Below are 24,095 nucleotides of genomic sequence, written 5' to 3' on the forward strand. Positions count from 1 at the left end.
AAATATTTTATTTTCTCATATTGTATTGTATTCTGTTGTTTTACTCCTATTTGAACTACGAAAACGCGTTTAAACCCTTTATTTTGTAGGGTCAAAGCGTAAAAAGAAACACAATACGCTAACAGCTGTTTCTTCCCGGAAATGTATGGCTCGTCGTCTTCACGTGTGTGTCCCCAATCACTCGTCGTCGTATTTCGTATTTTTCCAACTTATTAACTCTCTTTAATGAGTGTTTTTTTTCCCCCTCACTACAAACTTGTAGTGATGTTTCGATGGCCGACACGATAAATACAGAAAATGAAGAAGACGATCTGCAGTCACAGGTAAGTGACGTGTTTAATCCACCTGGAGAGGTGTATTTTTTCTTTACTTTTTTTCCTCTCTTTTTTTTTTCGAGCGTGCAATGGTTTGATGCAACCTGCAGAGAGCGCGTAAATCTAACACTTTTACTTTAAGCATGCTAAAGGAAGTCATGCAAGGTTATGTGATGGTTCGAGGATCAAGAAACACATAAAAAGGTCAAATTGCCTCTCTTAAGGTTGTATTCATTTGCAAATGCTGAATAACTGGGGGTGGGGGGTATCAAAGGATGCTTATTGTAGGTAGGTATGTGCATAAAGATTCAAATATTAATTTAGTTACATGAAATTATCATTATTAGACATTGATATAAATATAATTTTCATATGACAAATATTAAGTAAATTGTGACTGTTTAAAGCAGTTTCAGTTTCACTTTTTGGCCAATGTCTTAATGCAAAGTCAATGAGGCTCAAGAGTTTAGGTGTGACTTGTTTTTGTACAATCCTTCCATAACTTTCTTAATCTTTATCCTATTTTCACAAGACTGCTGTCATTGGAAAGCTTGCTACACACAGAAACAGACAACATATAACAATGATGGTAATTATTTCTAATTAATGAAGTAATTCCAGTCACTATGTGAAACAATAGGTACATCTGAGCATAACACAAGTCATAATAATTTGAAAACTACAATATTAAATTGAAATTTTCAACAACAAAAAGTCTGAATGCCTCCGTTTAGTAAAGTAATTAATATACAATTATAAAGTAATTTCAATGCAGTAAAATACAGTAAATAAGGCAAAAATAATGGCATTGTTTTTTATTTCTTCATCATTTTTATAATGGGTTCTATGCATAGAAAAAAAAACTGTACGGGTCCTTGGTGCAACACTAATGTGACATTTGTGACACTTTTGATGTCTTAGTTGCGGAGGATGAGGAGGTAAATATTGTGATGTGATTGATGTGTCATTGTCACTCGATTCAGATGGAGGAGGTGGAGGCTCTGTCGTCCATCTACGGTGACGAATGGTGTGTCATCGACGAGGCGTCCAGAATATTTTGCATCAAAATATCAAACCACATGGAGGAGACCAAACTGACGGCGTGTTTGCAGGTGCAGAGACCAAAATAAATAAATAAACAGACATCTTTTTTTCTGCAATCTGGATAATGACTTTTTTTTTTCTTCCCCCGTTCCTCCAGATAATTCTCCCTTCTGATTATCCCAGCGCTGCCCCGCCAATCTACCAGATCAAGTCAGTGCATTTGCCTTTCAAATTTAATTCTCGGGCGATCTGACAAATTGATCCGACAACAAGCCACTCGTCGGCCCCACTTGATAACCCTTGTGTTTGTTCTCGGCTTTTTGTAGTGCGGCGTGGCTGCGGGGCTCTGAGAGGGTTAGATTGGCCAACAGCCTGGAAGACCTCTATGTGTGAGTGCCTTTCTCTCATCTCTGGCTTTTGACGAGAGGGCATTACAGAAGCCCCCTGTGATTGTTCCCCACTGAGTTGTACCAAATAAGTCACCCTGTTGAATATTTTTGCAGGGAGCATGCAGGGGAGAGCATCCTCTACATGTGGGTGGAAAAGGTCAGGGAATTCATGCTTGAGAAAGCGCAAGACTCTGAAACAGGTGAGATGGACAGGTAGGTTGTGGAATTTTTTTTTGACCCAAGATAGTGGAGAAAAAAAAAAGTTCATCTTGTAGGTCATGTTGCTTATCCAGAATGAGAAATCATATACTTAAAACAAAAACAAAAAAAAGATCCCAAATTGTGTGTGTGTGTGTGTGTGCCTGGGGGCTTAACACATGAAAATGTTCACATTGTTTAGATGTTCACCAGTACTTTAGCATTACCTTGGGGTTGCAAATAAATAAATACATTCACTGATTTATAGTGCATTTCATACACAACGTAACTCAATATGCTTCACATTCTGTAATTAAAAGCACAACATTTAAAAAGCAGTTACAGCAGTGTTCTAAGATTTAAAAGTAGATAATTAAAGATTACTAAAATTACTAAAAGAGCGTACAATGCAAGAATAAGATTTTCGAAGAAATTTATTTTTTTGACCTTAAACCGATTTATGGGAAAAAAGATCATCGTTTTTAACCTGGATTCAAAATTACACGTTATTGGTATGTTTGGACTCTTTATACATATTATTCACTTGTATAATAAAGGATACCAGCAAATCAGGGGACCGTATTATACAGAAGTACAGAGAAGAAAAAACATTTTTTTAAGGGTAATTTTTTTAAGCTTAGGCGTATTTTAGTCCCCCCCCCCTTTTTTTTTTTCAACATGTACAGACTGTAAACTAGGGCTGAACAATTTAAAAAAATTTACTAATTGTGTTTTTTCCCCTCAATATTGCGATTAAGATTTAAAATGCAATTATTTGTCTCAAGGACCTCTTCACATGTTTTTTATTATTTTTTAACAAACAAGCAATAAATTAATCTGTATTCCAATAAACAATGTCAGATTTATTAGTTAACAAGTTAATAAGTTAACCATGAAGCAATGGGAAAGACAATTTATTTATGTACATGTAAACATGTGGACTACACTATTTTGTCACTGAACATATCTTGACAATATATACATAAATGCAAACAAATTAAATGAAGCAGGTCTGTGATTTGAAAATTGCATTCTACAACATTGTGATGTCGATGTAATATTTTCAAGGGTAAAGGCATTATGAGTGTTGAACTTTTCCTCCTTTTAATGTACAAGTTATTCATGCGCTTCTGTGAACCACCTCTGTGACTCGGCCCATGTGTAGATATTTTTCATGCATTTCCAGCAGTTAATGACACAAGGTGGATTCATGGCACCGTGTCAATAGGATACGCAATTCGCACACTTACCGCGCAGCGCCTGCGAGGCCGCCTCGCAATGCAATCTTCTTTCGAACAATCCCGCGTCACACTGATGACTCATTTGCATAAAAGATCCTGGCAACTAGTGGTGTATTGTGGTGCTTGAATAAACGGCGGCCTTAACGACAGCGAGCAGCCTCTCTCAGCTTTCATCCATACAAAAAAAACAACATTTTCCTTTCTTGACTGAAATTCCCTGCTTTTTTTTCTTTTGCTTTTTTTTGTAGCGTGGCATGGTCATAACGAAACGTGATGCAAGCCTGTGAGCAGATGATCACAAAAGCCTGTTTACCCAGTGTCCGACTTTGAGTGACGGCATCACATTTAGATGAATATCTGCCTAATGGTTTCCTTGACAGCACATTTTGAGGTGGACTAGATACCCAAATGAAAGATTTTGTCCACGTGTCATTCTGAATGCGGTCTTGTGAGGGATGGCGATGCTGTTATCTGTGGGCCGATCCCGGCGGAGTCCATTACACCGACAGACGCTCCTTTTGAGCAACAACCTCAGGGTGGGGGGGTGAAAGGGGTATTAATGGTCTCTCGCCATTGTTGTGTGGCAGAGAACATCCTCTTCTTGGGATTCATGTGGTAATAAATCTAACCCGAGATGCCTGATTGAGAGCTCATGGCCTTGTTGCGCTTGAGGAATCGGCGGGAAGGGTCAAGGGGGCGTTAGCTGGGTGAGCGCTCTTGAGTTAGTGAATGATAAGGGGCAAATTTGACAAAGACCACATGAAAAGTAAAGACATGATATAATTGAAAAGTGAGAGGGAGACACACACAAACAGACAAACATTGAGAAAGTGTGTGAGAGTGAAAGAAAGTAATTTTGAGGGTAAGAGAATGGGAGAGGTGACGGAGCAACTTTCTGTGAAATAAGAGAGTACATGTGAGGGTGAAAGCGTGTGAGTGAGGAAGTGTGACAAAGAATGAGTGTAATAGGGAGAGAAAGTGTGTGAGAGAGAAGTAATAAGTTAGTACGTGTGTGTGAGTGTAAATGTGCAAGTGAGTGTGAGAGAGTGAGGAAGAAAGAACGTGAGGGTAAGTGAGATAATGTGACAGAATGAGAGACAGTATGTGTGTGAGATACATGTCATCGTGAGAATGAGTTGGTAGGTGTGCGCGAGAGTAAATATGCAAGTTAGAGTGAATGCAATTAAGTGACAAGACAATGAATGTGTGTGTGAGTTTGTGAGAGTAAATGTTAGTGTAAAATGTGTGAGTGAGGGTGTGACAGTGAGTGAGTGTAATTGTAAATTGTGTATGAGAGAGCAGTCATGGGTGAGATTATGGGTTAGTCTGCTTCTATGTGTGAGAGCGATCTTAAATGTATAGGTGAGTTCAAGAGAGTGAGTAGGTTTGAGTGAGTGACAGATTAAATGTGAGAGTGATTGTGAAATTTGAATAGAAGTGAGTTTGAGAGAAACCGAGCGAGAAGGTGAATGTTAAAGTTCCCATGAGATTGAGAAATTTGAGGTTGGAAAAAGTGAGGGAAAAGTGTGAGGCTGAAACATGGAAAGGATTGTGTGAGAGAGAAAGTGGGAGAGAATAAGTTGTGCTTGTGTGTGAGAGAGATTAAATATGGGTGAGTTTAAGAGAGTGTGAGTGAGAGGCAGTGAGCAGTGTGTGAGAGCAAGAGTAAATGTGAGGATAAGTGAGTGAAAGAAAAGTAAAGGTGAGTGTGTGTGAGAAACGGTGAATGTGTGAGAGTGAAAGACAGTGAGTATGAAGTTTGTGACAAAAAGAACGAGAGAGTAAATGTGCACGCGAGGGTTTGTGTGTGAGAAAGTTTGACGGCAAGCGCAAGCAGCAAGTGATGTGTGTGAGAGAGCGAGAGCAAGAGAGTAAATTAAGGAAAGAGAAGTTTGTATCTCATCAGATATTCAAACCAGGTTCAACTTGGTCGTTGATTATTTGATCGTGTGATGACTAAAATGCCAATTAGTGCCATAGTTTATCAAGAGCTAAAATTGGCCCCCTCCCCAAATACCCCCCCCCCCCCCCCCTTTACCCAGCAACAGTTAATTGGCTTTGTGTGTGTGTGGCAAGATATGACATAAATTCCTTTGTGCCACCCAAGCGACTTTAATGCGAAAACAATTAAAAACACATCAATGAACAATGTGGTTGTCCCGGGTGACTCCTCTGTTGCCTACAGCGCCTTCACACACACACACACGCACACATTTGTCTTTGTGTCATCGTGGGGACATCTCATTGACATGATGCATTTCCTAGCCCCTTCCTCTAACCCCAACCATCAAAAATGATTGCCTACCCCTATTCCTTATGCTAACCTCAACCATAACCCAATTCAAACCTAAACTCTAAAACCAAGTCTTGACCCTCAAAAAGAGGTCTGAACCACCAAAATGTCCCCACATTTTCGAGTTGGTCCCAATGGTAGTTAAACCTGCAAAACCATGCGTGTCTAGGCCCCACAATGTAGTAAAGACAAAACCACACACACACACACGCATAGAGGTGCACGCACACACACACACACACACACCAGATTTACAGTTTTTTGCTATAGTTTTTAATTCACTTTGACTTGTTTTTCAAATTCAGTTAATTAGCGAGTTAGCTTTTAGAGCGGCTTTGTTAGTTTGTATTCCTTTGAAAATACTTTATTTTATTTGAGTTTTTATAGTTTTAGACAGTGTTAGTTTTGTTGTTGTTTTTTTAATGTATGTTTGTCCGGGGAAATATTAAGAAAAGTCACAATAAGTAGTGACACAAAGTTTAAAACAAAACAAAACATATACTGCATACAAGATCACTTGATACAGCTTGCAAATGTTGACCAAACCCAAAAAAACAGGTGAGCTGTGATTGGTTGTTACCCGAGCCCTAATGCTGCATTCAAGGAAGGTGGGAAATTGGATTTATCCCAGTGGGATTATTATCCCAGTTCCGACTTCAAAGCACTCAAAGATGGGTGCTTCCGATAAATAGTTTGTTGTTCAAATTATGCAATGTTACATGAAGTTAACTAACTAAACGAGTGCAATATTAAAGATAAATATGTTTGTAATCGTGTCAAGTCTATTTTGCCATTCCCGGTCTGTGTCTCTCATGGGGATCGCCATTGTCGAGTGAAGTCGGGGTCCTTTTTGTTTCCAACTTCACACCTCGGACCTCCCAGTTCAAAGGGGGCATCCTGGTTGTAGTCGGAAAAGCCCGACCTCCCACTTTCCTCGAATGCAGCATTAGGCACTGTGATGTCATTTCAGTTGACGGCAAGTAGCAAAATGGCCGCCCCCTGAAATGGATCCAAACAGGTGGATTTTTCTTTCTTAATTATTATTGCACATACGCAATATAATTAACCAGAATGCCGTGTTTAGACAAGTAGGGGCGCCTAGAACGTATTATTAATTATTAACTTTTTTACTGCCACACGTTATCAAAAAAACAACAACCCCGACAGTGCCAGCCGATTTCGAGCATTTTAACTCATCTTTCAAGGCAAACAGAATATTGTGTACTTTTACTACATAAACATGCTGGGTACTAAATGAAAGAAAGAAAGAAAAAAAGTATGTTTCTACATTATTCCGTTCTTTAGTAATCACCTTTTGAAAATAGGTAATTAGAGTGACATTGAGTGAAAATTGAAAAGACAAGGAGAAAATTAGCTTTTTGTGAAAAGAAAAATTTTCTGCACAACAGTGACTTTGACACTAATAATTTTTGTTTAGTGACGCTTTATGAATTAGATTGAATGTGACAAAAGGCTTTGATCATTCACATCATCCTTGAAAACGTTCTATTTCCTAAGATCCGCCATGTTTCACTGCAATTGCATACACCGGCAAAACATTGAAAATAGATACAATGCTGCCATCTGCTGGCCATAGTTAGTGGCTGTTTTGTGTTTTTTTTTTTTACACCCATTCACAAAAGGAGCGCTGCACAAGACGTTGCACTGCCCATTAATGAAAAAAAAAACCCAGTAAACGTCATTTAACGTTTTTGGCGGCATTCATTTGGATTTTAGTAAACGTCATTAAACGTTTTTGGCGGTAAAAGAGTTAAGAACATTTTTGACTTGACTTCCCCTTTTAAACAACCTTACACCTTAAAACCACGTGTGTGAGAGAAAGCACAACTGGATTATTCAAAACGTGTTCCATACTTTCCCAACTTCAGTGGAGCAGTCAATGAAGGTGACCCTCACCGCAGAGGAGGACGTGGATGACGAAGATGTGCCGGACTTCGCACGTTTCACGCTGAGTGCAGAGGAGGCGCAACGTTTTCCGGAACACGCAAACGGTACAGAGATCGCCGTTCATCAAACACGCACCTACAAACACAAGTAACCACTCTCAAAATAAACATTTAAACCGGCATTCAAACACTTGTCGACGTATCCCGACTTAGATGAAGAGGTGCCCCCGATCAAACATGGCGACTGCATCACAGATCGCCGCAGCACCTTTCAGCCTCACCTGGCTCCTGTGGTGACACCAAAACAGGTGACTTTAAAGAATACACACACTTGCACACACACCCAGTTGCACTCATTGGACTTGATTTCGCCTGCATAATTAAATGAGTCATGGAAATGTACTGGAAGAATTAAGAAGTTATCGGAATACGCAGCTTCAAAGTTCATCAACGTGAGGGAAATGAGTGATGAATACAAAATACATCTTCATTTTCGGCTCATGTTTTATGCAAATGTATATTTGTTAAATGAAGCCTGGTTAATGCGGAAATTACCGCAAAATTGACGCAGATGAGTCATTTGAGGGGATCCGGAATTATGTCAAGACAAGTTAAGGTTTCCGATAAGGATTAGGGTTTCAAATTAGGATCTCAAGGCAGTGTTAAGGTTTCTAAACGAGGTCCAGGGTTTCAATCCAGGATTTATCTAGAATTAGGGTGAAGAATTCAAATTAGGTTTTTAACCAAATGTTAGGAGAGCTTCAAATTAAGTGTTAAGCTACAAATAGGTTAGTTTAAATCAGAAAAGTAAAAACAAAAAAATAATAATAATAATAAAATTAATGTTTCAATTGGATTAGGCTTTCAAATAATAGTTTCAACCAAGGGTTAGGAGGACTTTTTTAAGTCAGGTTATGGGGTTTCAAATTAGCATCTCAAGACAGGGTTCAAAGTAAGGTTTCAAGTCTGGGTTAAATTTTCAATTTCAATACACCCATGTCCCGGGATTGCGCAATTCCCTTTATGCACCATGCTATCAGTGTGCCTCATTTTTCACTAAGGCAGAGGGAAGAAAAAAAAAACCTATGTTGTCATCATTCAAAATGTATGATTAACATAATCCTTTTGAAAGCTTTCCTCATAAATGCCACTCAGTGATAACGAAAACAAGTCTGTTTTTGTAGCTGCTTCCTGGAAGTATTCAGTTTTGGCTTTAGGGTGGGGAAAAAAAGCCACAAAGATCATTTGTTCCACCAGCTCCCGTTTGCCGACTGCTCCGTGTGCCATTTTAGTGCTCTTAGTGGCTTCTAATGCGCATACATGGCGACTGCGTCTTGCTTTCTCGAGAGGGTGAATGGACTTTGGAGTGCCATATATATTCCTGCGTAGTCATTTGTTGATTATCAAGAGGCTGCGTGCTACAAGTATAAATGCACATTATTAGTCATTCACTATCCGATGGACACCAGGATTGGGAAATGAGGCCCCTTGTATCAGGAACATTTCCAATCTTGATTTTCAAGATAGTGTAAGGGGTTCACACAAGGGTTAGGGATTCATATGATGGTTTTAAGTATGGTTCAAGGTCACAAGCAAAGGTTAGTGATCTGAATTAGGGTTGTAAACAAACAAGGTTTCAAATAAAGGTTTTGAAGTGCCAGGGATTGAAATGAAGGTATCAAGCCTGGGTAAGGGCTTTTCAAACAAGGGTTAGAGTTTCAAATGAGGGTTTCTCACTAGAGTTTGGGTTTCAAATTCAGCCCTGAAACAAAGGTTTAGAGATTAAAGTTAGGGTTTGGTTAGGGTTTCAATGTGTGGTTTCAAATTAGGCTTTCAGGTCTGGTTAAAGTTACAAATTAGGGTTTTAAAAAAAGGTTAGGGGTTTGAAGCTTTGGCTAGGGTTTCAAATAAGTGTTTAAAGTCTGGTTGAGGTTTAAAACAAGGGCTAAGGATTCAAATCAAAGTTTCACGTTATGTCGTGGAAGTAGGGTTTCAAGCCTGGGTTAGGCTTTTCAAACAAGGGACGGGGTTTTAAATGATAGTTTCTAGTTTTCGAATTAGGCCTTCAAACAAAGGGCAGGGATTCAAATTAGGGTTTGATTAGGGTTTCAGTGTGTGGTTTAAAAGGAGGATTTCAAGTCTGGTTAAGTTTCCAAATTAGGGTTTCAAAAAAACCTTTCAAATTGGGGTTTTAAGCCTGGGTTAGCAATTCAAAGTTTGGTTTCAAAATAAGGGTTTCAAGTCTGGTTATTTTTTTAAGCAAAGGTTAGGGATTGAAATTGAGGTTTCAAGCCCCCAGGTTAGGTTTTCAAACAAGTTTTAACACAGATTAAGGTTTCAAATTAGCATTTCAAACACGAGTTGCTATGTAAAATTAGAATTCAGAGGTTTCAAACAAGGGTCAGGTTTTCCAATTATAGTTCCAAGACACAGTTAGGCTTTCAAATTACGATTTTGAGCCTGCTTAAGGCATCAAATTAGGGTTTCAAGTCATCTTTTTTTTGCCTCTAAAGTTACTTCAAGGTCATCACGTTTACTTTTTTGCATCCTGTGAACATGTTAAGACCCCCCCCCCCCCAACCCAAACAAACCTCTCCCACTCCCCCTTAAATTGTCATCAGCACCACAAAGCTTCTTGTTTTCCCTTTGGCCCGTGCGTGCGTGACACATTTCAGAAAGGCGTTTTTATTTTGAGCGCGGCCGGCCCGACGCTGATGCTTGTTTTTACGACGCGCGACAGGTCAAAGCCGTGCTGGAGCGGCTGTACGGCAACAAGAAGATTGCCAGCGCCACTCACAACATCTACGCGTACAGGTCGGTGACACCCGCATGCCTTTCCCTTTCCTCCAAATGTCGCGCAATTAAAGGTCAAAAAACAAATGGCTTGTCTTGTGTTTGCAGCATGTGTGTATGTGTGTTGCCTTTTTGTGTGGACTTCTTCCTTTTTTTTTTTTTTTTTTAGCATGCTCTAATGAGGTGTAGTAGCTGAAGCGCTGCCTGGCTGACCGGGGAGGAGTTGCTGACATTTAAAGCAGACTACACTGCCGGTGACAAGTTGATAAATAATTTTTACACTCTGTGTGTGTGTGTGTGTGTTAGAATCTACTGTGAAGACAAGAACAGCTTCCTGCAGGACTGTGAGGACGACGGCGAGACAGCAGCAGGTGGCAGGCTGCTCCATTTGCTGCAGGTGAGCATTCCATTAAGCACGCACTCACTCTGACAAGGACTCTGTTGCGTGCTGGATAAGCACGGACGAACATTTGGTGCAGACTGCATAAAAAAAATTAAAAAAAAATTGAAGTTCTCATTATAATCCTAAGGGCATTTAAATGTATCTACTATTTAAATGCCAGGGGATTTAAAATTGGTATATTTTCAAGGGAAAAGTTGCAATGGTACAATAATAAAAATAAAAAAGAAATAATAAATGAACAAGAAAAATATTTAAAAATATATTTTCATGGACTGTCAAAGCAAAAACAACAACAACAACAACTAAAAAACAAGTTATTAAACATACAATTTACCATTATGCTGAATGTAATGTAAAAAAAAAAAAAGTGGTTACATTTTCCAAGGATCTCATCATAATCCTAACAGCAATTAAATTGACCTATTATGTAAATGCCAGGGGGGGGGGGGTTAAAATTTGCCTATTTTCAAGGGAAAAGTTGCAATGGTACAATAATAATAATAATAATAATTATTATTATTATTATAATAATAATAAAAATATATTTCATGGACTGTCAAAGCAAAAAAAGAAGAAAACTAATAAACAAATTATTAATCATACAATTTACCATTGTGATGAATGTAATGTAAAAAAAAATTCCCAAGGATCACATCATAATCATAATAACGGCAATTATATTTATCTACCATGTGAAGGCCATTGGGATTTAAAATTAGCCTATTTTCAAGGGGAAAGTTGCAATGGTAGAATAATATTAATAAAAAAAAAAAGAAGAAATAAATGAATAAGAAAATATATATTTTTTAAAATATTTTTATGCCGTCAAAGCAAAAATAAATAGATAAATAAAAAACACAAAACTAAACGATTCATCACACAACTTACCATTATGTTGAATGTAATTGTTGGAAGTAGAAGCAAAGAGTCAGTGATATAGTGATAAATCTGTGTTTCAAGTCAGGCAGTTTATTTTGTCTCTTGATTTTTTTTCAAATCTTGGATTAGCGTTAGTATCACATGACCGAGAAGAGCAGTTTAACATACTGCCCGGTACCAAATGTCCAACACGTGGGCTTTGTGGAACCTCTAATAGACTCAGAAGCAAAGTTTTTGGCTGCGAAACAGATGAACAGGGTTCAATTTGCCAGCTGCATCCGAAAGAAAATGTTTTAATCCCTAATTGCGTCTGTTCCAAACTCACAGCTTGTTCATTTCCACAGTCTGCCGAACCTTTTAAAGTGTGATTGTTAATGAGGAAGAAGCTCTCCGCAGCCTCCCACGACCCGCTGCTCGCTCTCCGCACTAATTTGCTGACCTTTAAAAAGTGGGTCGCGTTCTACATATGGATAATTTATCTTTAGTGCACTATAGGAATCTCACATAAGCTTATCATTTGGGGGGGGGGGGGGGTAATCAGCCCCAAACAATGTTTCACTTGTTAGGTTAGGACCATATTTGGTATCATGAGTAGATCCACAAAAAAAGTCTCAAAATCTGCCATTTTGTTTTCAAGTGGCCAGTTTCGTGTCCATTCAGTCTTTTAGTTTTTTTGTTTTCAAATATTTCATTACAATTTTTAACGAAACTTTTGTGTGTAATCTTTTTTGATGACATCATTTTTTAAATACAGTACAGGAACACTTCCGTGATTTTATCTTGAATATTATGGTAATTCTGGGAGATAAATTTTTTTTTTTTTACGTGTTATTGGTGTAAAAATAAAAAATACATTGTTCAGTATGCAATACGTTGTTATATTTCTTTAATATTCACTGCCATTGACGTGTATACCTGTCAATTACAATTTTCCTGCTTGCTCTACATTTTAGGCTTGATAGCTACTTTAGTTACACACAACCACCAGTAGATGGCAGCGATACACTATTTTAGATATGACTAGGAGAAACGACCTAAATCGAATTTTGTTCTACTTAATTAAAAAAGAACAGGAAAGGCTGAATCATTTTTCTTTCCTGGTGGAAGGAGAAAGTCTTTTTTTTGTTGTGGTAGATTTGGTGTGCATATAATCATTGAATTATTCAAAATGCTTCAAAATGGCTGGCAGTGAAATGAATGTTTTTTGGGGTGCTGGAACAAAAGAATGTCATTTTGATTCCTTTCAATGGGGAAAATTGATTTGATATTAACTCATTCACTGCCATTGACTGCTATAGACGTCAAAAATTCATTTGAACTATTTCTATTAGTTTACATTTTTCCCCACTTTTGTTAACAAGAGTATGAAAACCTAGAATTTTTTTTATTGTATTAAAACAGATTTAAAATGTGTGATTAATCGTCAGTTAACTAGTGAAGTCATGCGATTAATTACGATTAAAATTCATCGCCTCACGCCCCTAACTTTTAATATTTTTTTCTTAAAAAAAAAAGATTAAAACAATTGAATTAAAAATTAAATAAATAAAAATTTGGGGCAGCAGGCGATTACAATTTGTATTTGTAAATATTCACGTGACTTCACGATTAATAACAAATTTTATAACTTTTCTAAATGTACAAAAAGAAATCCAGGCTTTCATACTCTTGTTAACAAAAATGGAAAAAAATGTTAAACTAATAGAAATAGTTCAAATTAATTAATTTTAAATATTTTTTTCTTTAAAAAAAAGATTTAAAAAATTAAATTATTATTATTATTATTATTTTTTTTTTAATTCTTAAGAGCTCAGTATTGTTCATTCGGAAATGTCATCATCATTGCTCTTTTTTTTTTTTTTTAATATACATATATATATATATACATATATATACATATATATATATATATATATATATATATACATACATACATACATATATATATATATATTTTTTTTTGTGTGTGTGGGTGAGTATGTGTATGTGCGTGCGTGCGTGCGTGTGTGTATTTGTTAGCTCACCAGAAAACCTATTAGAAAAAAATCTCATACCGTTCACCTAAATCGAACACCAGGAGACCCGAGGGGACCGAAGAAAACCAAGGAAGGTGAAATCCAGCACCGACCAGACACCCCCCACCAGAACTCCTCCCCAGCCCAAGAAACATCCAGACCCCAACAAATCCAAAAAACATAAAATCAGGGAGGCCTCAAGAGACCAACGGAGAGACCGAGAAAAGGAAGGAAGGAAGGACAGACGAAGCCGCGTGAGATCCGCAGACACCAGCCTCCACCGATTCAATAACCTGAGGAGGAAACAGATTGTGTCTGAGTTTCGGTAGATGCTGGTGTGGTGGATCTGGCATGCATGAAAATCTCCACCAAAGAGGGGAGCCGTCGACCCCCGCCGGAACAGAGCAAGCGCAACACCTCAGGGCCCCCCAGGCCGCGGCAGCGCCAAAGGACGACCCCCGGGCCCCACCAGGGCCACCGGCCGGAGAGCAAACCCAGGAGCAGGAGCGCCCCCCGCCCCAACACGGCCCGCGCCCCCGGCCCAACGCAGCAGGACGGGGCACTGCAGGCCCACCAGGCACCCCACCGGCCCCCAACCCCCGCCCCCCCCCCCACGACCCCCCGCCCCCCATCCACCCCCGCCACCCACCCCAACCCAGCCCCAGCCGCCCCCACGCCCCCAGACACCCCCCACCCCCAGCACCCCCCCACCACAGCCCCCCCCCAACAAAGCCGCCCCCCCCCCCGACCAACCGGCAGCCCCCCAACCCCCGACCCCCAGCCACCGGGGACCACCCGCACCCAGGCACCGGCGCCGAAGAGGGGCCGGACAGCGGAGCGGAGAGGGCAGCCGCGCCCACCCCACCCCCCGCCGTGTGGAAGGACGGAACACCGGGGGCAGAAGGGGGAGATGGGGGCACCGGAGGGCGGCCGACACCCCCGAACCCCAGGCCCAGCGGGGGAAGGCCCCGGTCGTCACCCCAGCGTTCTTTGTGAAAATTAACCCCTGTTACTGAGTCCGCCAGCTCGCGGACTGGCGAACTCTACCCCTAAACCGTGAATGTGACCCCACCCAGTGTATATACAAGTGTGTGTGTGTGGTGCATTAAAATTAGGAGCAGGTGAACCGGAGCCGATGGAAATGATATTCCCACGCTCCGATCCACCCGCCACCCAAGCATGTTGCTGAGTGTATGTGGTGCATTAAAAAAAATAGATAGGGCGGGGGGGCGACACGGACAGGGGACCGCAGCACTGCTCTATACTGCGGCCCCCAACCGATGGCACCCCCACAAGCCACCCCCCCACCCACAAGTTGTTTTTAATTTAATAAAATTTAATAAATAAAAATTTGGGGCAGCAGGCGATTACAATTTGTATTTGTAAATATTCACGTGACTTCGCGATTAACAAATTTTATAACTTTTCTCAATGTACAAAAAAAAAATCCAGGCTTTCATACTCTTGTTAACAAAAATGGAAAAAAAATGTTAAACTAATAGAAATAGTTCAAATAAATTTTTGACGTCTATTGCTGTCAATGGCAGTGAATGAGTTAAGAGTAATTTGACTTTGGTATTTGGTCACACTATGAAACTCCTATGAAAGTCAAGTTACTACAGTACATGCAAATATTCATCACAAATAGTTCCTCAACTTGCAGCATTTCCATATTGTGTAACGTGACAATCTGTTCCCTGGCAGAGTTCATATTAATCTTCTCATTTCTCATATCAAAGATGTTTTTTGTTTGGGCTGCTGTTGTCAGATGGCATTGTGATTCACAATCCCACGCGCACACCAGTAATTGTCAAGGCATTTTGTGAATCTGCGACACAGAAGGCGAGCGTGGGACTCATTATGAAGATGCGATAGTTTGAAATGATTACAAAGTTTTCTTCGCCTGGCTCGTTAGGCGAAGTTGCCGAGTCACGTCGGGTGAGCGTTGTCATAGGTCGCGTTCGTTTGCGGTGAGAGGATTAAACGGATGTCCAATCATTCTTTTGATTCTTGACGCTGGAGCGGGGGGGGGGCGGGGGGGGTTTTGACCCCCACTTGACACAGTCGCCATGACAGGAGATGTCGTTTGACGACTGCGCTGCTCTCCTTTGGTCAAAGTCAGCTCACTCGCCGCTTTCATTTAATTTTCTTTTTGATAACAGGAAAGTCTTGGATTTCATCCATTATGCATGTGGACGTCTAAAAAAGAACATGGCGCTTGGCATTGTGAATTCTTTTCATGCGACTTTGATGCAAAATGTGCTTTGACATTTGATTTGTACATATGTGGCCCTCACAGGATTAGGGATTAGGGGTGGGAATCTTTGAATGCCTCACGATTCGATTCCGATTTTTGAGTCTGCGATTTGATTCAGAATCGATTTTCGTTTCAAAATGATTTGATTGACAATGATTTTTGTTTCAATCTATAGATGTGCAAGGAATTGTAATGATCTACTCCAGTCTGACTCGCTAATGCTAATTAGCGCGCTACTCGTGGCACTTTTATCACTCCAAAAATCGGCTCCACGCTGCAAAAAAAACAAACTTTTATTGAAATAACTTGATCGTGACTTTTTCCTTCTGCTCTCTAATGTGGCTACAACTTGACCGCGGGTAGAACATGAACAGCGCTCCAAGTCAAGGCGCACACAGACAAAGGCAAGACAGTTTAAAATATATTTTTTTTTTTAACGATTCTGAATCGTACTAAATGAGAATCGCAATTCTTATGAGAATCGATTTTTTGGCAAACCCCTACTAGGGATCACTAATTGTCCCTTTAAACTACACAAATATGTTTTAAGATTGAGCGTCTTAAACTATGTCTTTCCAGACTTCAATGAGATACATTTATAATTGTCACATCGTCCAAATACTTTTGGGCCTCTGGAAATGGAGCTACTCTTCATCCAATGTCAAAAATTCTGCAACTAACTTCCTAATTTTCCCACCAGGTGGGCTTTTGCGCGAGTTAACCACTGAGGAATGACACCCAGCAAAGCGCATTTAGCTCTGGGAATGAGCAAATGAAAAAAAAAATTTGGGGGGGAAAAGTTCTAACAAAGCGAATTGAATAGCCAGTCCTACCAATAGCCTTTAAATTGAATTCTTGGAATTCCTGGCTCTATTGTTCCACACATTTGACTTCAAATTGTTCGGAAAAGCACGAGCCATGTGAGAGATGTCAAAACTTTCACACACGAGTGAAAACTTGCGCATGCGGTCCATTCCTGTCTCAAAGTGACACTTTCTATCTTTCCATCCGCCCCGGCGAGGGAACGCACGCGTTCATCTCCTCCTTGTGACACTCACGGCGCGCAGAGCAATTTACGTCAAGTGCTTTGGCATTAATCTGTTCTGCTCTAATCTCATTGCTCTCCAAGCAAGCCTTTCTTCCCGTTTGCTCATTCTTGATTGGTGCTTTTCCCGCCACTGAGCATCCAAGTGCACCGTGATGAATAAAGTAAGTCGCTGATTAATAATTTGGGTTGCCAGATGTGCAGCCGTCCCCGCCGCTCCCCCCACGGCCGAAAGATTGGACTCTTTGTGTGCGTTGAGCATTTTTAAAAGCGAGGATATCCTGATTAGCGATTTACTGGGACTTTGATGAGAGGATTAGAGTTGAATCCATCTTCGGCGGAGCTTGTGACATGGCGGGGATTGTGCGTCTTCATCGCTGATGCCGATGCGATGTGCATCTCGATACGCGGCCGACCGTACGATACGTGTGAAGCTACTCTGATGCAATGCACTCCAATTACAATGACATACATATGACATCATTTGATCCTTATTTGATCCTCATTTCACATCACAGCCCCACTTTCAAGTTATGTTTCTTCATCTTGCGGTCCTACGTGTAAATCGAAGTTCATGCGCACGCATTAAAAAAAAAAAAAGTTTGAAATGTATTTCATTTGGCAGACGGTGAACAATTCTTTAAAAAGAGGCTTCAAGCTCTGTTTGTTGCCATTCTCATTTGAAGTTTACTGTCAAACGTGGACAGGTTACACAGCAATGCTCACAGAAGTATATTCTTTATCCTCTGTGAAGAACAACTAATATTTCTGCGTTCTTACAGAGGAGCTGCAATGTCTGTTGAACTGAAGCAAATTCAAATTTCAATTTGTTTAAATTACTTTACAATTTTATAAAGTACAATATAGAGTGCTGTTTTTATAATATAAAAACACATGAAACCCTTTGGGGGGGACTATAACATAAAAATTTCAACGAGGAATGATGATTTAATTGATTTAGGAAATGAGGAGTTTTTGAGCGTCGTCTCACAACTTGTATCTTAAAGCCCCACTGTATACTGTTAAAAAAAAATTTTTTTTTAATGCAATAAGAAGGACCTTGACAAAACGCAGCACTTCACCTGCATTTAGCTGACGCAGTACTAAGATTCACCTGTGAGTGGCAGCATAGTGCCACAGGGCATAAATGCTGCCGTTAAGGCCCTTATGTTCATGTTGTCTTCTTAATACAATAATTAATTTTTTTCTCATTTTGTCACTTTTTTAAGACAATAAGGTGGCAGTGGACAGCAAAACTAGTAAAAGATGAATACCTACCTTATTGTCTTGATTATTTATTTGTTTATATATATATAAAGACTGCCAGAAAATACAAAGAAGAATAAAGAAATGTAAGAAGTGCTAGGGCCTAGCTACCAGTTAGCCTAGCTGCTAGGCTAACTGGTAGCCCAACTGCGTGTTGATCACACACAAAAGCATTCACCATTGCAAATATTGAACAGGTTTAACAATTACGGTTTGGTTTTCAGAGCAGATTTGGGACTGGGAAGAAAAATCACTCAGCCCACACTACAGGATAATCACTTAAGATAATCTTTTATCATCCGATAATCAAGCCTCTAGTGATTCGGGGAAAATGGAAAATGTTGGCTTCCTTGTCTTGATCAGTGTAGCCTCCTTTAGGCACCAATGTGGAATGGCGTTTGAAGACGACCCACAACTTTGCTAGCTTCAACATAAGCTTTTGACATCTTTCTTTTTTTTAAGCATCCATCATGATTCAATCTAAAATTAGATCTGGAATGCAGTTTTTCCATATCGAGCCATCGCATCGCTGACACTTCCCTACTGCATGGTGTGATTAACTTTTTTTTGGTAAGGTACTTGTTGCATCAAACCCCCCCCCCCCCCACCCCCACTAATATAAGCACAGTTTTTGATTAATATTGTGTTGATGTAATAAGAATTAAGCAGATTAATACACCGTTTTTCCTGCCATCCACGTCTCGTGGCCAAACCCAGAACAGAGGTGAGCCGTGACGTTATGAAAATGAACCGGCTTGTGACATCACAAAACAGAAAAGCTTACAACGGCTAGCTCAATGAGACATTTTGGGAAATGATGTAGCAAAACCTTTACTCCTGAGACCCAACTTTTGGCACATCATTCATTATTTACAATTTCCAATATATATATATATATATATATATATATGTTTCCCACTATAGATTCTGGACGTACGTAACGTGCTGGTGGTAGTGTCCCGGTGGTATGGAGGCATTCTGTTGGGCCCTGATCGCTTCAAGCACATCAATAACTGCGCTCGAAGCATCCTGGTGCAAGAGGGATACACCGCCTCATCGGTGAGATACTTCCAAGTTTTGTTTTTTGAAGATGTCGGCTGCAAAAGAAAACGTTAAGACCATTTAAGAGCTATTGAGTATCATTTCATGAGGCATAACACTGATTACCCTTGTGGAAAATGAGTACAACTCTCTGCAGGGTGTGTTAGCGCAATCAGATTAAGCAATAATAATGCAGGCAAAAAAGCAATGTAGCTGTTATGTACAAAATTGTGTTGTGACTGATGACGATGCAAAACCACCCAAATAAGAAATTGTCTCACACATTTTATGGCATTAGAGATTGTTAAAGTTAAGGTGCAAAGTTTGGGTTAGGGTTTCAAATGAAAATTTTTAACTTTTGAAGTAGGGTTTAAAACCTGGGTTGGGGGTTAAAACAAGGGCTACATTCTAAAAACTGTTGGGGGAAAAAATAACCCAATTTGGGTCAAAAAGGGAAGGACCCGCTACTTGGGCTTTCTGGGTAGTTTTGTACAAACTAACCCAATTTTTTGGTGTTGCTTTAAACAAAATAACCCAATTTTTTGGAGGGTTGTTTTGAACAAAATAATAACCCAACTTTCTGGTTTGTTTTGTCCAAAATATTTTTTTCTTTTTTTTTTTAAAGCAAAATAACCTAACTTTCTACAAACTAACCCAATGTTTTGGTGTTGCTTTGAATAAAATAACCCATTTTTGGGGGTCATTTTGAATAAAATAACCCAATTTTTTGGTTGTTTAGAACAAAATAACCCCATTTTGTTCAAAATAACCCAATTAAAAGAATTGGGTTAATGTGACCCAAGTAGTGTATTGGGCCTTTTTTTCTCTTTTTTTTTTAAAAAAAACCCCAAATTGGGTTATTTTTGACCCAACTGTATTTAGAGTGTACGTTTTGAGCCTGAAGCCTAAATTAAGTTCTCATACTGTATTAAGGTTTCAGGCCTGGGTTATGTTTAAATATTCCAATTAAGATTTCATGTCTGTCTTAGGTTTTTTAATTTTTTAGTTTGTTTGTTTAAATTAGGTTATCACACCTGTATAAGGGTTTTTAGGGTTTCGAGCCCATTTTAAAGTTAAAGTTTCCTGCCTGGGCTAGGGTTTTAAACAAAGGTTTGGATTTCAAGACAAGTTAGGATTTCAAATTAGGGTTAAGGGTTTAAAATGAGGGTTTTAATCCAGCATTTTGATCCAGGGTTAGGGTTTCAAACCTGAGTCAGGATTTCAAATAAAGATTTCAAGCCTGGGTCAGTGTTTTAAATTTGGGTTTCAAATCAGGGTCAGGGTTTCAAGCCAGGGTTTGAGAGGCTTTCAACACCAGGTGTTAAACTTTCACACAGGCGCTGTCCTGTGGCTCTGATATTACTTCTAAAGCCGGCAAAATGCCAGCAGACATTAGTGAGTGCCGCTGTGTCATATCGACACAGTAATAGCATCGTGCGGCGACCGCAAAAAGGCCTCCGAGGCCGGCTGAGTGCCGGGTTCAAGGACCCGGTCGGGCGGCTGTGGGACAAGTGGCGCTACCCCGCTGAGCGAGGGCGACCATTAGCGGGCAGGTACGGCTTGCTCGGAAAAAGGCCTCGGACTTTGAATGATGTTCAGCTGCTGAAAAGAGAACCGCCGTCTTTAAAGAAAATGTCCAGCGGTCGCCGTTACTGCTGACACAGCTACTCTGAGATATGCATTTGGAGCTTGGTGATGGTACTTTGCAGAAATAGGGAAAGTACTCACACTTTATTTAAGTCGACGTATAGATACGGATGGAAAATGTTTATGTTAACTTAATGCACTCATTTAGGGGCAGACCGCATGAATATGACTTGGGACCAAAACTTGAGTCTTGCACATGCGTACTTGATGCCATCTTCGGCTTTGCCACTTCAGGAAGCCCCTTCACATTCAGACACCATTTTGAAGCGTGTGCTTTCAGAGATCAAACGCTTCCTCTCCGAAGTCGTCCGCCCGTCCGCTTTGAAGCCATTTTTATGTTCCGCAAACTTCTTTCATTGATAGCGCGATGGAGCTTTTGAGCTGGAACATCACACGCAGATGAAAGGTGGTCACAAAAAAGGACTTCAAAAAGATATCACCTTACTGTTAAAAAAGAACGAGAAAAACAGATGCTTGATTTTGGCTTTAACGGCCAGCTGAACGTCAAGCTGTGCACAGAAACAGGTGCAGGGCACTACCTGCCCGATAATGGCCTGGGAACCAATTTGAAGCATAAATATTACACTAGTCTTCTCCCTTGCTTGAATAACAAGCTAGCAGCTCAAATAAAATTTCACCTCGGGTGGGCTCCAGTTCACTTATTAAGAAGCGATGAAAATATATATTTTTTTGTTATTGCTTTAAAGCAGCAATTCTGCACAGACAAATGTGAGCCATTTAAAGCAGAGGCGGTGGGCATTTGCTAATGAGAGTCTTTTACTTTTTTCTCTCTATTCTCGCTCTCTATATTAAATTATTTTTTTCAAAAAGTCTCATGTGTTTTTACAAGTGCATTAATTTTGTATTATTATGGATTCTTTCCCAGAAAATAAGTTTTTTTCTCCTCCTAACTGACTTCTTTTCTCTCAAAATTGTAATTCTTCTCAAAAATAAGATTTTATTCTCATCTTTATTCTGATTAATTTATTATGAGCACTTTTTCTCCCCAAAAGTTTTCTCCTAAATTGGACCACGCTGTATTAGTATATTTTTTCGGGATAAAAAAAAAAACTTTTTTCCCTAAAAAAAAAAAAAAGTTTAATAAATATTTATTTTCAATGCACATAATTTTTATCTCAATTTGTTTCTAAAAAATTTGGGGAAAAATAGCTATGTATTACCGGTAAACATTTCCCAGAGAAAAAAAAATCTCATGTTTTTTCCCCCTTTAAAGTTATTTATTGCTCAGAATTGCAACTTTTCTAAACTTGTATTATGATGACTTTATTTCTTGAAATTGTGACACACACAAAAACAAATAAAAATAGGAATTGTCTTTTTCTGTCTAATATATCCTAATATCTATTTCTCAAAAAAAAAAAAATCTAAAATTTGACTTTATTCTTGCATTCATTGACTGATTTTATTTAGCACATTGTTCCCTCTCTCATTTGATTGGATTTTATTCTCCTAATCTTATGCTTTTTTGGGGGTGGGGGGTGGGGGAGGGGGTCTTATTGCAACTTTTACAATTTTGTCTTTTTTTCCCACTTTGAAAAAAAGAATCCCCTAGCCATTTTTTTCCTCGGAATTTTCAGTGGAATTTTTCTAAGGGGAAAGAAAAATTATGACTTTAAAAAATATATATTTTAATAATTATTTCATAGCAAATGCTATTTAAAATTTACATAAAAGTTGATGTGGATTCAAAACTCCATGTCTACACTAAGGTCGCCTTGTCAATCAATTTGGACTCTTTACAAACCTCTTCGATTTTGTATTTGGAAAGCAATCACAGGCCCAATCTGCACTTTTAATTGCATCTTGATTATCCGGTCTGCAAAACCTGTGCGACCTCTAAGTCACGCTCCTCATAGTTTCCCGCACGGACTGGCGCTCCAGGTAGCGTCTGCGGCGAGAAGAAATTCCTCGAGCGTAGCCAGATACCCTGTTTGGCGAGCATCTGCCTCGATTATCCAAGTATTTACTTGTACGCCGTGAGCCGGCCCGACGCTCCCGAGCGGAGGTAATCGATAAAATTAATCTCAGTGCTGTTGTTTTTAGCACACCGGTGGCAACAATATCAGCCTTGTGGCCCATTTAAGTGTCCCGATTAATGTGATTAATTATATTTACTCTGCAATGACACGCCACGTTGACCTAGTGGGATTAAAACGGTCTGACCAGGGTGCATTAATCTGTGATTAGAGCTGCCTATTTAGTTAAGGAGAAATTAAAATAACACACCGATGTGCCAAGATTTTTATTGGTGCAATTGTGATTTACGACCGACGTAAAGCCCCCAGAAGAACGTCGACATGCCCATTAGCCTCGCTTTTGCGTTTACTGCTAAGAACTGCCCAACCGGCGATCGAAGGACAATCGCTAAAAAGAAAGAAAAAAATGGAGAATGTTATTCTGTTCCAATGTAGCAACCGGGTTGTGCGTTCAAGGTTTTAATCCGCCCCAGAGCACAAGTTGTACTTTACCCTCCTCAAGATTACTTACAGCAAGGTTGGCGAATCTATAGCTGGTGCATTGGGTCGAGCGATAAAGAATTGTAGCATGTGTACATTTCTGCCAGTAGAGGGCGCCGATTCATCTTTTCTTTTGTTGCCATAACTATTGCAATGCATGTCGAACAAATCACAAAAGGAGCTGAAAAGATACCCCCACGCCCCTTTTGGCTTTTTAAAAGCCCCTAAAAGACTCAATTTGTCAATCAATTCTCAAACCTTTGCAATGAGGAGCGTATTGATTTCAACGGCTGTCTGATAAATGATGGAAGATACGGCTGCGGGCGAAGGTGAAATGAGCTGTCTTCTTGTAGGCTTTGTGAGATTCCCTGGGATTATTACTCTTCTGTCTGCTGCCTGATATTTTCCATCCAACTGGGGTCAAAGTTCACGCTGGTACACAGGCCGAGAGGGGCTTTTGTACCAAAACGCTCAAAGGAGTGCAGCGTTCGATGCATTTATGGGCATACGTTGAAGAAGCGACGCGGGCCAATCAGTAGGTTGCAATTAACATATTTCAGCGAGACGGCAACACAGCAAGCGGCGAAACAGCCCAAGTGTTCGTCAAAAACTCTCAGCCGCTCTGAAGCGGCACTCTAGAAAAGAAAAAAAAAGCCAAGTGGAACACTAATGTAGCGTAATCATAAATCCCTAATAGGATTTTTTTTTTTTTTTTTTTCACAGGATGATGTTGCCAAATCAGCGGCGAAGGCAAAGCGGCTAAAAAGCAAGAAGACAAAATGATTATGCCAAGGAAGACTTTTAATCAGGTTCTGTTTTTACAGTCTTTGTTGTTTTACTTTGAAAAAAATTGAAATTGTAAGCATTAAAGGCCCTGCGCATTTCA

General features: G+C 39.7%; 1 protein-coding gene across 1 annotated transcript; it reads left to right on the plus strand.

Moving 5' to 3' along the window:
• Positions 1-130: 130 nt before the first annotated feature.
• On the plus strand, positions 131-24,095 carry impact (impact RWD domain protein). The gene is made up of 11 exons (XM_086089472.1): positions 131-323; positions 1,298-1,426; positions 1,516-1,568; positions 1,685-1,747; positions 1,862-1,947; positions 7,369-7,491; positions 7,600-7,694; positions 10,127-10,200; positions 10,486-10,576; positions 18,969-19,103; positions 23,933-24,095. The coding sequence occupies exons 1-11, from the start codon at positions 273-275 to the stop codon at positions 23,990-23,992; spliced, it is 960 nt and encodes a 319-aa protein (XP_085945598.1). The 5' UTR covers positions 131-272; the 3' UTR covers positions 23,993-24,095.

The sequence above is a fragment of the Leptonotus elevatus genome, chromosome 11 (genome assembly GCF_054856555.1).
Source record: "Leptonotus elevatus isolate MCC_2025b chromosome 11, RoL_Lele_1.0, whole genome shotgun sequence".
Classification (NCBI taxonomy): Eukaryota; Metazoa; Chordata; class Actinopteri; order Syngnathiformes; family Syngnathidae; genus Leptonotus; species Leptonotus elevatus.

Bases quoted from the DNA above. Each gene is read 5' to 3' on its own strand.
- impact (XM_086089472.1), top strand. From the start codon at position 273: ATGGCCGACACGATAAATACAGAAAATGAAGAAGACGATCTGCAGTCA. The intron at 1,427-1,515 runs GTGCAGAGACCA...CCGTTCCTCCAG, and splicing joins AACTGACGGCGTGTTTGCAG to ATAATTCTCCCTTCTGATTA. The intron at 1,948-7,368 runs GTGAGATGGACA...TCCCAACTTCAG, and splicing joins AGCGCAAGACTCTGAAACAG to TGGAGCAGTCAATGAAGGTG.